The 15,020-nt window shown below is 49.8% G+C and overlaps 2 protein-coding genes across 3 annotated transcripts in view; both read right to left on the bottom strand.

The window, feature by feature from the left end:
• The window catches only part of Dnmt3a (DNA methyltransferase 3 alpha), a 108,205-nt gene extending 107,636 nt beyond the window's left edge, over positions 1–569 (bottom strand). The window contains exon 1 of one of the 2 annotated variants that reach the window (XM_048436632.3): positions 391–569. The gene's annotated coding sequence lies outside the window, so the exon portion shown is untranslated. Of the gene's footprint in view, positions 1–37; positions 133–390 lie in introns of those variants that run through there. The other variant, XM_085691197.2, reaches the window with a different exon arrangement.
• Positions 570–10,905: 10,336 nt separating this feature from the next.
• On the bottom strand, positions 10,906–11,410 carry LOC125402030 (guanine nucleotide-binding protein G(I)/G(S)/G(O) subunit gamma-5). Its single transcript, XM_085691199.2, has one exon. It carries the CDS (start codon positions 11,335–11,337, stop codon positions 11,131–11,133), a length of 207 nt encoding a protein of 68 aa, XP_085547325.2. The 5' UTR covers positions 11,338–11,410; the 3' UTR covers positions 10,906–11,130.
• Positions 11,411–15,020: the final 3,610 nt, after the last annotated feature.

The following is a 15,020-nucleotide window of genomic DNA, read 5'->3' as shown; positions in this document are numbered from 1 at the left end:
CTGGCCTCAGCCTCCCCACCGCGCGGCGCCCCTCTACCTGGTGCAGCTTCTGCGCTGGGTCCCCGCATCCAGCACTGGCCGCAGGGACAGCGGCCCCTCCTCTCCCGGGCCGGTGTCAAGTGCCTCCCCCCGCCGCCCGCGGAGCCCCCGGCGGCCTTCGCCCTGCAGTTCTCCCGACCTCCACCAGAGCCCACTGCGCTCTGCGCGCCTCAGCACTGGGGCTGGGGACAGCAGCGCCTGCCCAGCCGCGTCGCCACCCCTAGCCAGGTGCCGCGGTGGCCAGACGGCTGCACACGGCCAAGGTCGGAGAGCCTGGCGCCTCGAGGCCACCTTAGGGGCTCGAGCACTGTCGTGGGGTAGGCTGCCTGGAAGGGAGTGAGCTTCCCGTACCTTGATGTGGCCAAGAAGAGTTGGGTGCCCTCAGGTGGGCTCTGGAAAGATCTGAAGAGGGGGGGAGGTTGAACTAAATGACATTAGAGGTCCCTTCCAACTGCCAGATTCTCTGCAGACCTGCACTAGACCTGGATCCCTCAAGGAGGGGGTGCTCTCAGGGTTCCGGCTCTGTAGTGCTCACATCTCCAGCTACCATCACTGGAGCTTGGCGCTGGATCTCCTGACTCCCAGCCTCCTCGTCTAGCTCCTCCCTCCCGCCACTGGACAGCCCCATCAGTCCGGACCTTCTGCTGTGCCCCAGTGTCCTGGGCTGCGCCTCCCACACCCATCGTCACACTTATTTGCAGACCCTCAATGCTGAAGCAGGTCCCCAAACAACACACCCTGCGTCCAAATCCAAATCCACAGCCCCTCCAAATGGTGCTCCCAGCTTGACTAACAACAAGGCTATTTAAGAGAAAGGCCTCAACTTCATCTAGAGTTTTATGGCACTAACGGCAAGAAGCAGCCACCAGACATGACACTTTCCCCTTGTCCATGTCACCTCGTCAAGTGATTTGTATTGTCCCAATTTTCCAGTGAAGACTCAGGGTGAAGCTTGCTGGTAGAGAATTTGCCTGGTAATCACCAGGTCCTAGGTTCAGTCTTCAGTACCACAAATGAAAAGCCCATCCTGAGGCTGGAGAAATGGCTCAGCAGTCACGAGCACTGGTTGCTCTTCCAGAGGACCTGGGTTTAATTCTCAGCACCCAGACTGCAGCTCACAACTGTCTGTAACCCCAGTTCCAGTTCCAGGGGACCCAATGCCTTGCTTCTGATGGCACTGCATGCCACATGGTGCACAGACATAGATGCAGGGAAAACATCCATAAACATAATCTTTTTTTTAAAGCCTGTCAAATTTGGGAAGTGGCAGTGCAAGAGTTAGGGCAAGGTTCATATGACTCAGTGGCACATCACAGTTGCCCCCAAGACGCCAAAATTGACCAAGAGGGCCAAATGGAAGTCTGTATTCAGTACTGATGGTGATGTCACTGGGAGTCATAAAAGCACGTGACCTTGGATGTCTGTGTTGCTAGCATCATGAGGCCCACATGACGTTAGGGCGTTGCTGACCAGTGAGAAGTCATGGGTCTCCACTGTTAATTCTAGACACCCATGGATGTCTTTGGTACAGAGAGGTAACACATCAATGCTGAATAACCCTCTTCCCATTGTACTGGGTTCAGCTCAAATAAGCTCTAATATAGTTTGAATATGAAGTGTCCCTCATAAAGGCTTGTACATTAAAGGATTGGTCCTCTTCAGGTGGTGTTGGGTCTTTGGTTTTGTTTGTTTTTGTTTTTTGTTTTGGTTATGTTTGAGACGTGTAACTCTGACAGTCCTAGAACTCACTATGTAGACCAGGCTGACTTCAAACACAAGGAGATCCACCTGCCTCTGCCTTTTTGGAGGTAACCTGCAGGAGGTAAAGCCTAGCTGGAGGAAGCATGCCACTTAGGATATTTCCTGAGAGGCTCTATCTTGCCCTGGCTGCTGTCTGTAACCTGCAGGAGGTAAAGCCTAGCTGGAGGAAGCATGCCACTTAGGATATTTCCTGAGAAGCTCTATCTTGCCCTGGCTGCTGTCTGGTCCTTGTCCTGTTTCCAGGCTGCTATGAGGCAGGCAGCCTCCTCTACCACCTGCACCTCTAGCATGTGTTCAACCTCACAGTTGGTCCATGTGCATGGACTAACCCCCCCAGAAACCATGAGCTGAGGTACACGTTTCCTCACTTAGGTTGATTCTGTCTGTATTGGCCACAACAGAAAAGCAGTGAGCACAGGCTTCTACACCCCATCGGTTTGGTCATAGACATTCTACACTAAGATGCAGCATTGATTCCAATAACAAAGACTATCCCTATAATACCACATACCCCCAAGTTTCAGTGGCTTAAAACCACAAGTTCTGTGACAATTTGGTGACTTCTCAAAAAGTTGAATGCAGCATTACCATGTCACTCCGAAATCCCACCGTTAGGTGTATAGCCAAAGGAATTGAAAGCAACCCAGGTGTGCTAGTGCATGCCCATAATCCCAACACTCCAGAGGCAGAGGCAGGAGAATGGCCGACAATTAGAAGTCAGCCCAATTTACATAGTGAATTCCAGGGTAGCCAGAGCTACATAGGGAGACCTGTCTCAAACAGGATTGAAAGTAGAGGCTGGTAGTATTTATGTACCGGTGTTCATAACTATCTGCAGTAGCCACAAAATGGGAGCAACCTGAATGTCCACCCACAAATGGATGAATGGATAATCATAATGTATAGACAATGGGATAGTTTTGAGGCTTGAAGAGAAAGTTCTGGTATGTGCTGCCACATGAATGACCATTGAAGACATCACACTGAGTGAGATAAGCTAGTCACAGACACAAATGTCACATGGTTCTCTTTATACGAGGTACCTAGAATAGTCAAATCTGTGCAGGCAAAATAGAATCCTGGCTACCTGGTCCTGGATGGGGAGAATGGCAAACAAGTGTTGATTGCTAGAGCCTCAATCTTAAATATGAAAGCCTTCCAGAGATCAGCAGTGTGGGGTATGCTAATACACTTAAAAATGGCGACATTGGTGTTATGTGTATTTGACTACAATAAAACCAGTGTAAAGTCATTGCAAGTGTCATGTGTCATTAGTGGGTAGGCAGGGTGGGTTGGGGGCTGTGCCTATGGAATATCCAGGGGCTCTGACCGACAGAAAGAGCCACCGTCTAAGGGAAAGCACCCAGGGGATGTCACCCTCTCAATGGGCATGTCATTTGATGGGTAAAACCAGACATACAGTTCCCTTCAGCTAGAGATCTCGGCATCAAAAGCTACAGAGAGCCTCAAAGACCAGACATTAGGCTGAGGACATAACTCTGTCAGTAGAGTGACTTCCATTCCCAGCACTACAGAAACGGGTGTGGTGGCACACACCTCTAACTCTAGCAGAGGAGGAAGCAGGAGGGTGATAAATTCAAAGTCATCGGAAGTTTGAGACCAGCCTGAACCTATATGAAGCCCTGTTTGCTTGTTTGTTTGTTTGTTTTAGATAGTCACAGAGATCATCATGGGGGCTTTTTGGACCCTCTCACTGGCAACATGATCCCCTGACATTCTCTACACGGGGACTGTAACTGAAAACTCAGTCTTCATCTGCTGACTGGGAGAGGGGACACAATTGTAGGGCTACCCCAGCCTACCCACCCTGTCAACTCTGTGCCTGTCCTGTCCTTCATCTCCTTCAATAGCCCATGCCTTCCTACTCAACTCCCCACTGTGTCCACCAGCCTCCACGCTCAGTGATATCAACCCCACCCCACCCCCAGGGACTCACATTCCACCAACCAGACGGCCATCTTAAATCATTACGGATGCCGGCTCCTCCTCTGTCCCAAACGGTTGTGTTTCTGCCTGCCTTACAGAGAGAGTTCTATGCTGGCCCCAACTCTCCATTGCAAGAGATGACATCCGAGCCAAATTCAACACAGGAACCTGGGAAGCCCAAGGATGGGGACTCAGGGACAGGTAAATGCAGGGTTGAAAGCTCCCGGATGGGAGCTCACTCTGACTCCGCCATCACGCCGGCTTCTTTGCACAGCTTGATCATCCATCTTCCCCTCCTACACCTTTTTATTGGGGAGGGGATTTGAAACAGGGCCACTCTATGACTGAGGCTGGTTCTCATGCCTCTATTTCCTCAGTCCTGGGACTGCAAGCATGCACGACCAGGTCCCACTTGAAGCAAACTCCACCTAGCTTTGAAAAACATACCCATCCTGGGTTTGAATTCTCCCAGTTCTGGATCCCAGGAGAACTTCCTGAAATCTCCCACTGTCTTCAGGACACAAAACTCCAGGTCTTTTAGTAACTGTCACCCACCCCGAGCCTCAAAGTCGGAGCCACCCTCTCTGTGAGGCCACCCAAGCAGAGCCATTCCGACCCAATGGCTCTATACCTAGCAAGCTATGGAGAGGACAGACGTTGTTTCTTGTAGCCCAGGCTGTCCTTGAATTTACTACGTAGCTGAGACTAGCCTTGAATTCCTGGTTCTTTGGCCTCTATCTCACAGCGCTGAGAGATAGGTGTGAGCCACCATTTCAGGTCCCAAATCAGACCTTCAGATGACATCAGACAAGTTCTAAATGAGGGCCTTCCTACACATTAACTAACTGCATTTTTCATGAAAGTCAAGGCCATGGAAGCCAAAGAAAGACTGAAGGGCTGAGAGCATAGCTTGGTGATCGAGGGCTTGCCTAGCATGTAGGAGGCCTTTGATCTGATTGCCAGCAATACAAAAAGGAAAAAAATTAATTCTATGATATTGAAGGAGACTAGACACATGAAAGCAAAAGGCCTTGTTTGCATCTTTCTGCTATGTAACAGGGGCTTACACCTGTAATCCCAGCCCTGGGGAGGCCGAGGTAGAAGTAACTTCACAAACTTGAAGCCAGCCTGGCTTCAGAGTGAGACACCTTGTCTCAAAATAAAGAAGGGCCCACAGGATGGGTTAGCAGGTTCAAAGTCACTTGTCACACAAGTCTGATGACCCGAGTTTGATTCCCAGAGCCTGTGGCGGAAAGAAAGAACCAACTCCCAAGAAGTGTCCTCTTCCTTTGTGTGCACCGTGGTGTATGTGTACTCACCCCTGCACATCAGTACAAAGATAAATAAATAGTTAGGTCAATAAATAAATGTGGTGCATGCCTTTAATCCCAGCACTCAAAATGTAAAGGCAGGAAGATCTCTGTGAGTTTGGAGCCAACCTGGTCTACACAGTGAGTTTCAGTATAACCAGGGATATGTAAAGCTATCCTGTCTTAAAATAAAAATATAACTAAATAAATATAAGTAAACACCGTTAGAACACTTGGGTGAGTCTGAATGAGGTCTAAGGATTAGGTAGTAGGAATTAGTGAATGCTAGCTACTTTTCTAATTTTGCTGGTTGTACTGGAGCCATGAGAGAAAATGTACAATCTGTAAGCAATATCCACTGAAATGTCAGAGGGCCGAGCACATCTCACACTGGTCAAGGAAAGGGCTCTCTGCAGTATTGCAGCTTCCTTTATGAGTCTGCAATTGGTCAGCACTTTGCCTCTCCCCCAGGGACATATGGGCCTCAAGGCTCCTGGACTAAGAACCGAACATGCTAAAATATTCATAACTGGGGGACATTTCCCCCTTGGAATAGGTGGCAGGGGCTCTCACTGCCCGTTTTATTTTGTGTTTCTTACATTACAAGAAAGGTGAACTTTTCTTACGTTCAGAGTCCACTGACATTCAGGAACCAAGAACGATCAGTTAGTCACTAACTAGGGATGTCAGTGGTTCTCAACGTGTGATTCATGACCCCTTTGGGGTTGACTGACCCTTTCACGGGGCTTGCAGATCAAATATCCTGCTTATCAGATATTTACATTATGATTCATAATAGTAGCAAAGTTACACCTTTGTGTCTTGTCTAACACCTTGCCAGCAGACCTGAGAAGATGGTCTTGGCCTGCAAGTTTAAACACCATTCAGAGCAGTCATTTCCCCGAGAGCTGGAATGTGGTGCTGAGGCAAGATGTGACCTTCACGGGATGAAGGTGTCTCTGGTTGGGACTACTGTATTGGGCATCAGCACACACATGCACGCGCGCATACACACACATACACACACACACACCACAAAACACACATAACAGTACATAAAACACACATACAACGTATGCACTCACAACACACACCAAAGACTTGGGGGTACAGAGAATATCAAGGAGGAGACAGAGCAGAGCATGGCCGCAGGACAGAGGTCACTCTCCTTGACTTCCTCTTTGTGGTCACTCAGTCCCTAAGCTTGGACACCCTGTCTTGAAGACCTTCCCTAGCCCCATTAGTCCCCTTCCCCTTTTTGAGTTCCCTGCTCCTTCCCACGGCTCCTCTGAGGGCAGAAGGAAGGACCTACGACCCTCTGGACTCAACCTCACTCCATGTGGGCCCAGAAGCTGAGTCAGCAAGCAAGGCAAGCAGTCCTCTGCTTGCTTTCTGCAGGTGCCCTTCCTGACAGGGTAAAAGGCATCGGCTTTTAGATACGAACCATAGAGTGGATAAGGAGCAGCATTGGATTTTCTCATTCAATTCACATTCATTTTTATTATATATTTTGTATTTTCAAACAGACTCTCCACATGTAACCTTGGGTAGCCTTAACCTATGATCTTCCTGCCTCAACCTCCCATGAACTGGTACAACAGCACTACACCACACTGGATTCTTTCGTCTTTTTTCCACATTGTTTTAGGATTCCATGTGCCCCTAAGTTGTAAATTGAATTCTACATAACCCAAGCCATTTTTTTTTTCAGACATGATCCCACTATGTAGCCTTGACTGTCCTGGAACTTAATATGTACACCAGGCTGGCCTTGAACTCACAGAGATTCACCTGCTTCTTTCTCACTTTACTATGTAGCCCTGGCTGCTTGGCTGTCCTGGAACTTGCTATGTATAAACTATCTCCCGCTTAAAAAAAAATCCTAACCTTTTTTCTGGCTTGAGATAATTCTAGATTGACATGTCATTGTAAGAAGTGCTACACATAGGTCCCATGTCCTCACAGCCTAAGTTCTCTCACTGGTGACGCCTCAGAGCATCTAACGGCTATCCCAGCCAAGACCGTGATGCTGAAACAGACATCTCTGTCGCTAAGGCTGCCCCTTAGAGGCCCCTCCTGTCCCTCTTGACCTGGACAGCTGCCAATCCATTCCACACTTCCTGAAGTTTGTCACTTTAGTGTTGCTGTCGAGGTCTCTGGAGTCGGGCAGTAAGCAAGTCTGTAAGATTGGCTTTTTCCTGGCTGTCAAATTCCCTGTGTGTTCACTGGACTGAGGTATGTCACTAACTCATCTGTTTCTGCTGATGAGTAGTAGGCCATAGGCAGATGTGTCATCTCCAACATTTGCCCGTAGGCAAACATCTGGAGCGCTGGTCGCTTTTAACTGCTCCCCAGTGTTAACAGTTCTTCGGGGTAGAGATCTGAGGTCAGGGAAGCAGACAGACTAGTGGGAACTTTGAGCAAGAGAACGTGGAATTGGCTTTCAAACCCTGGTCCATCTGCTAGAGCCAAATGGGGCTGAAGGCGAGAAAGTGACCAAGGAGGCTTCCATGGGAAATATAGGTTCTTTGGACTCGTCGATATAAGATGCCTTAAAAGTCAGGGCTAGAGACTTAAATGGGCAGTGAAGAGAGCCCTGGAGAACGGCAGGAGGCTGCGGACCCCATTCCTAGGAGAACTCTAGTACTGATGCAAAGCAGGTACCCAGATGATGCAGGGCAGCGATGAGACTTGGGTTGCTAGAGTAACATCCAGATAAAATATCCATTCAGGAGCCAGAGAAGTGGAGCTGAGTCTAATGGTGAGGTGGGGGGATCTTCTTGGGGAGCATCCACGGCTATGGGTAGGCAACTCAGGAGAGTGTGGAGACCAGGGACACCGGGGAGATCTCAGTTTAGGACAGGAAGAGATGGCTGGCTGGCTGGCAATGGAGAAAGGAGTGGCAAGGCCGTCAGTTGGCTGAGGAGCAGGCCATCATCTAGAGCTGCCTGACGACCTAACTTGATCGCAGAGGTTTGTATCCTTCTCTTTCACAGTTTCGGAAATCTGGGAGGGGCTTGGTGGGTCGTCTGGCTCAGGGTCTCTATCAGACTGCCATCAAGGCGTCTGACTGCCACCCTCTCCAGGACTATTGAGGAAGGGGTTCTTTCCAAGATCCTTTCCACGCTGGGGATGGACAAGTCTGAGTTTCCACATTATTGGATGAGGGTGTCATTCTGACAATGGCTGTTGACTAGTGGCCTCCCTTGGTGTATTTCCTTGCCATGTTGACCTCTTCACAGAGGACTCCCAAAATGGCAGTGGGCTTAACCTACATTTGGAAGCAAGTGAGAGCCAGAGGGAGGGTGCAGCAAATGAGAGAGAAACTTCCATAGCCAAATCTTGGAAGCTTTGCTTTGTGCCTCTGTCAGAAACACATCACTCAAAAGGGAGGGCATCACTGGGCAGTGGTGACACATCTCTTTGATCCTAGCACTCGGGAGGCAGAGACAGATGTATCTCTGTGAGTTCAAGGCCAGCCTGGTCTACTAGCAAGTTCCAGGGCAGCCAAGGCTACATACACAGAGAAACCCTATGTCAAAAAACTAAACAAAAGGCGGTGTGTGTGTGTGTGGTGGGGAGGCATGATGCAGGATCTGAAGACCAGAGAGCTATCTTGGGAGCTGCCCACTGCTGGAAGAAGAGACCTGTGTCTGCATGTGATCTCAGGCTACCCAGAGCCATCTACTGTGGACGAGATGGCATCTGAAGAGTATGGGGGACAAAAGACAGAGTAGAGGGGACAAGGGTAATACATAGCTGTCCCAGCACCTCAGAGAGACACAGGCACACTCAGGGTCTCCAGAGGACCCCATCTCATCTTCCAAGTTCTTTTCCTACCCCACCCCCAGCCCATAGAGCCAGGAATAAAAACAATAATAAACACTGTGGGGTTGAGGGCGGGGCTCAGTGACAGAGTGCTTGCCAAGCCTGTCCAGCTCCTGGGTCATGGATGGGACAGACAGAGATGGGGAGGGGCTGAGAGGATGGCACAGAGGGCTTCCCATCAGGACTTGGCACCCCAGACGAACCCCCACTGAACATTCAAAGGCAGGACTGAGGGCCTGGACAGACCTTGGGGGAGGCATGCAGCAGGGGAGAGTAATCACAAAAGCTTAACTCACATACTGGGTACAAGAAATGCAGCAGTTTGGGAAGTTCCCTTTGGGACAAGGGGCACAGAGCAGGCAGAATGGTGCCCCTAATCACTGAAAATTGTGAAGATGTCAGGTCACCTGCAGGGGGATTGACGCTGAGGGGCACTGTTTTGTTTTGAGACAGAGTCCTATTCTACAGGCCTGCTTGGACTTGGAACTCACTAGATGTCCCAGGTTAACCTTGAACTTGCGGCCATAAATGCTATTCAGTCTCCCAAGGGCTGGGACTACAGGCACAAACCATGCTTGACTTTGGGTTGAGGACACAGACTATGCATCAACAGACCTTGGGGTGGGGAGGAGAACCGGAGATATCTGCCGTCACAGGGTTCTCAGCCCAGAGGAGGAGGGAGTAGAGTGCTGAGACCCTCAGCAGTTGGCTTTGAAGGAAGGAACCTGAGCCATGGAAGTCAAGTGATGTGGGCATGAAAGCCCAGAAAAGGTAACCATTTTTTCCCAAGCCACCCAGAAGCTGGAGAGAATAATAAACTCGGGCTAGATTTCTAGCAAGGTCCTTTTCTCCACCTGAGAGTTCTTCAGGGGTGTGGTTTATTTAATTAATTATTTTCCTTTCTAATTCATTACTGTAATTTTTGTTTTGAGACAGGGTTCCTTTGTGTAGCCCTAGCTGTCTTAGAACTCACTTTGTACACCAGGCTGGCCTTGAACTCACAGAGATCCGTCTCTGCCTTCTGAGTGCTGGGATTAAAGATGGGCACCATCACTGCCCAGCTCATAACTGTAATTCTGCTATTGTTATGAATCATAATAAATACCCAACATATGACCCACAATGGGGTCGCGACCCATAGGTTGAGAACCACTGCTTTGGGCGAACACACATCCTCCAGAGGACTTCACTAGCTTTAGTGAGCTTAATGTTGCTAGTGGCAGTGATGGCCTTGCCTATTTAGGGCTCTTAGGATTAAATGAGAGTGTCTAGTGCCTGGGATGGTGCTTGGCATATGCTACCAACACCACTATGATTCATGGCAACCCATGTTCTTTCTGTCCCATCTCCTAGGGGGCCAGAAGGATGAGGAGCTCTAGTTATATTCTTGTCACAGTGGCAGGCAGGCGGGCAAGCGGGCAGGTGGGCAGGCAGGAAAGAAGGTGAGCAGGCAGGCAGGCGGGTAGGCAGGCAGGTGGGCTTGGAACTGTCATGTCTGTTGGGGAATATGGTTTTTAGGTGTGTGACTTTTGTTTATGCTACATTCATTTAACTCTGTGAAGCTGTGATTCTTTGCCTGTCTCTACATTCATTTAACTCTGTGAAGCTGTGATTCTTTGCCTGTCTAAAACACCTGATGGTCTAATAAAGCAATGAATGGCCAATAGCAAGAAGGCAGGAGCAAGGAAAGGAGGGGTTGGCAGACAGAGAGTATAAATAGAAGGAGAACTAAGAGAAAAAGGAGCAAGGAGAGAACACGGAGAGGACAGCAGGGGTCAGCAGGGGTCAGCAGGGGTCAGCCATCCAGCTACACTGCCAGCCACAGAGCAAGAAGGAAAGAAAGGTATAAAGAAATAGAGAAAGATAAAAGCCCAGAGGCAAAAGGTAGTTGGAATAATTTAAATGAAGAAAAACTGGGAAGAAGCAAACCAAGCTAAGCTAAAAACTAGACATTCATAACTAAGAATAAGCCTCTGTGTATGACTTATCTGGGAGTTGGGTGGTGGGCCCCACAAAAATCTTTTTTTTTTTTTAAATTTGTATGCTGTTTTATTGTACGCTACAGCCAGTGTATATAAAATAGTTAAACCTTGTGAAACAGAAATCCATGAAGATTCAGAGAGGTAGACGTTAAGGATTGACAAGCAAAGACTGTATTATGGCACGCGTTAGAGAAGCTTCTGTACAGACTCCAGATCTAGTTCTCTTCAATAGCCACTGGTTTAAGAAACCTCAAGATAGCGGACTACAAAAAGGAGCAGACTTTCTGGGGTCTGAAGGGATTTGTACTGGAAGACACTCCAGTCAGCAGAGGGTCATGTTGAGCATTCTGCAGACAGAACAGTTTCAAGTCTGCAGCTACCTGGGAAACCTTCACGCGGTTGAGCCCGGCCTCCAGCCGGAGCTGCTGAACCACCTTCTTCGTGGCGGCGACGCTAGAGGAACCCGACATGGCGCTCTGGACAGCCGTGCCGACTCGTCGGTGCGGGCGAGGGGCGGCAGGTCGCCCCCCACAAAAATCTTAAAGAGTAAAACATCAAACAGCAAATATCCATTCTAGGGAAGAGGCTACTAGGCCCAGGGAGTTCTTGGTGGCGGGTCAGTTCCAGCGCCAGGACCAGACCTGAGCTTGCAGCCTACAGGAGATAACCAAAGGGTTCCAGAAGGCCCAGCGCTCCCAGCTCTGTCCCTCCCTGGCAGGTCTAAGACAGCCTCTCCTTGCTGTTCCTCCTCCTGGTGTTCCAGGCACTTCGAATCCCAGCAGCACCTAGAAACGCTGACTGCCTCAGGCACCGGGGCCTCACTGGAAGCTAAGTCTTCATTCCACAGAACCAGAAACCAGGAGCTAAGGTGCCTGGAGCCCCGGGGGAGAGGCAGCCAGGAAGAGGTGAGAAGGTGACACAAGATCTGGAGGAAAACCCAGGCTGGTTGCTAGGTAACACTAGAGCTGGACATCAGATCAGAAATTTGTAGCCTCCTGTACTTCCCTGTGCCTGCCTTGGTGGGCTCCATAAAACAGGCCTTGGGGGTTCAGAGTCTGGAGGCTTGGAGCCTCAGGCCCAAGAAGTAAAGGTGTGGGGGGCAGGTGGGGGTCTTGGATCTTGGAATTTCTGCTGGTTCTACCAGGGCTAACTTGGGTACTTCAGGGGTGAGGCCTCTGGATCCCAGGACTACTTCCAGTAGCCTTTGGGTGTGGCTTACTTCAGTCTACTGAGCCCCTGCTGAGTGGATCTCTTGGGGTCATGACTGATATGATCTCTGTTCTCAGGCAACCCTAAGCAGGGACTATGACTCCCTCTGTGACTTCCTCCCTTGGCCAAGCAGGAGTTTCCAAAACAGGTGTCAGATCCACAGGGAGAGGCCTGATTTAGGAGTTCTCTAAATCCTAACATGGCAGACTTCCTCCCACGTCTCAGGGGGCATTTCTCTGCCTTTCTCTCCTCCACCATGATCTCTCTTTCTTTCTCTCTCTCTCTCTCTCTCTCTCTCTCTCTCTCTCTCTCTCTCTCTGACAAGAAAAGCAGAGCTGTGTGATTGGAAGATTCTAATGGGGTATTTTCCTTTGTGTAAAACTGGTGTACAATATTTCACGACTAAAACAAGTCTCTTGGGGTTGGGGGCAGCTGCTATCCCATCCAGAATCCTAAGACTTGTTGCTCCTTGTAGACACTCAATAAAGAATACCTCCTCAGCCAGACAGTGGTGACACCCACTTTTAAAACCAGTAGAGGCAGAGACAGGAGGATTTCTATTAGTTCGAGGCCAGCCTGGTCGACAGCGGGAGTCCCAGGGCAACCAGGGATGTTACACAGAGAAACCCTGTCCCAAAAAATCAAAAAATAAAAATATAAGGAGCTCTCCTGACACTGTCCCATCATATTGAGGTGCACCCCCTCACATCTGGACTGCCCAAAGCCAGGGTGGCATGGTGTGAGTGATAGCTTACCCTCCTGAGGATCATCGAGTTAATCAAGGGAAACATCTGTATCCCTGGGCCTTCCGTTTAGAATAGGAACTGGTAGCAGAGTGAATCCTGGCTGTTTCAGTTCTGTGTCTGGTATAACCTGAGGGCCTCCAGTATGAAGATGCCTTGGCTGGCCCATCTGAAGGTCTGGGCACACTCCTGCGTGCCTCTAGTAAGGTAAAGTGGAAGGAGGTAGGAGGTGAGTGAAGATGGGGGTCGGGGGTGTGCGGGGGTTTGCCACCCTATCCACATTCCAGGCATCCACAGTGTCCATAGAAGTGATGGAGCATTTAAAATAGCTTCGGAGGCTAGGTGCGGTAGCACATGCTTGCAGTTCTAGCATTTGGGAAGCAGAGGCAGGAGGATTACTGCAAGTTAAAGGTCAGTCTGTTTTACGCAGTGAGTAACAGGCCAAGAAAAAAAAAATGGACAATGCTCTCTGGTCACTTTTCTGAGCCAATTTTCCCTTATCTAATTTTTTTTTTTAAAGGAAAATATAAAAAGCGGGGATATAATTCACAACACAACTAGCTGAGTACCAAGGCTGACGGCGCTGGTTACAGTTCCCCTCCAGAAAAACACCGCAGCACCCCACACAGCCTACCCGCAGAGATCCACCTAGGACCTGACCCTGCATCGTCTGCGCAGACGCCGCACCTGCGCTCCTCACCCTCTAGGTGGCGCGGGTGGGGGCGGAGCATGCATTTGTCAGTCTCGGAGCAGGCGGGACATCAGAAATGTCCCGAGGCTGACTTCTGATTGGCTGGGCTCAGGCTAGCGAGGTGACAGGCCCACAGGACCTGTGGTGGGAGACGTGGTCAGACAGAGAGGGAGGAGCTTGGCTTACTTGCCGTGAAGAGAGCATTTGTGGTTGTGTTCACTCCTCGGGGACAATCCTAATTTTATGATTTTTTTTCTTTTTAATAAAGGCAATTTGTTAAGTCTATAATTAACCAAGTTTCCCATTTGTCTGTCATGCGTTTATAAAAACCTCACGAACTGACACATGAGAACAATCCCTGGTGGGACCTACTTAAAAGAGATGTTCGTTTATCTTCGTGTTATTTATTTTGGAGACAATCCTCCTGCCTCAGCATTACCAGTGCTGACATACCATGTGGGGGCCACCTGGCAGCTCAGGTTTGGGGTAGGTCCCACACCCTCCCCTTTCCATCTTTCACCCCTGCTCCTGAGTACTGAGCCAGGGCAGGTGTACTCATGGGGGCTTTCTGACGGCTGACGGCTAAGTGTCCACTCTCTGGGGATGGGATGACACTGGAGGACCCTGGCTGGTGCAGATCTGGACCTGCCTGCCCCGGAGGAGCTCGGAGACAGAGGCAGAGCTGAGACATAACTGTGGAGAAAGAGGATGTGCCTGGTGCCTGGAGCTGTGTACAGGGTTCCACTCTAGAGACACAGCCCCTGCTCTGGAGCACCAGACCGAGGTTATACCCAGACCAATGCAGATGATCCAGGGGTCTGGGCAGGGGATGGTGGGGTACTCTGGATAGCTGGGGACTATTACTTGCCTGTGTTTGGTTGTTGTGGAGGTAAGTCCCGAAGGTATAACTTTCCAGGACATCTTTTTCTTGTTCCAGATAGAAAGTCAACTCTGAATTAGAAGTGATGGGGAACTGAAAACATTTGTCACTGGAGAAGGTGTCTGCGAAGGATGGAAAAATCCAAACTACCGACCACCGAAGCTCCAGTGCACTCAGCCTGGTGTCCAGACGCAGGGGAGGGTCACCACCAAAGGCAGAGAAGCCTCCAGTGCACTCAGCAAAGGCCTGGTGTCCAGACCCAGGGGAGAGTCATGTAAGGCAAAGAAGCAACAGGAAGGAGGGGATGTTGCCCAGAGAGCTTTCCCAGTGTGCCACCTGGGAGGGGCATGCTGGGGTTGTCATGCATCGTCCTGAACTTAGAGGGGGAGCAGACATTCCTGCCAAGGAAGAGTGTGTGCGTTCTTTTTTGTTTTCCAAGAGCGGGTTTCTCTGTGTGGTCCTAGCTGTCCTGGAACTCACTCTGTAGACCAGGCTCGAACTCTGAGATCTGCCTGCCTCTGCCTCCCAAGTGCTAGGATCAAAGGTGTATGCTGCCACCACCTGGCAAGTGTGTTTCTTTTGTTCATCTGAAAAAGTAGCCGGTTACTGTACACCAGTGTAGAGACCGCA

This window comes from Myodes glareolus, chromosome 6 (genome assembly GCF_982192425.1).
Source record: "Myodes glareolus chromosome 6, mMyoGla1.1, whole genome shotgun sequence".
Taxonomy (NCBI): domain Eukaryota; kingdom Metazoa; phylum Chordata; class Mammalia; order Rodentia; family Cricetidae; genus Myodes; species Myodes glareolus.
Note: the sequence above shows the minus strand (reverse complement) of the source record. Positions and strands in the feature narration are given on the sequence as shown.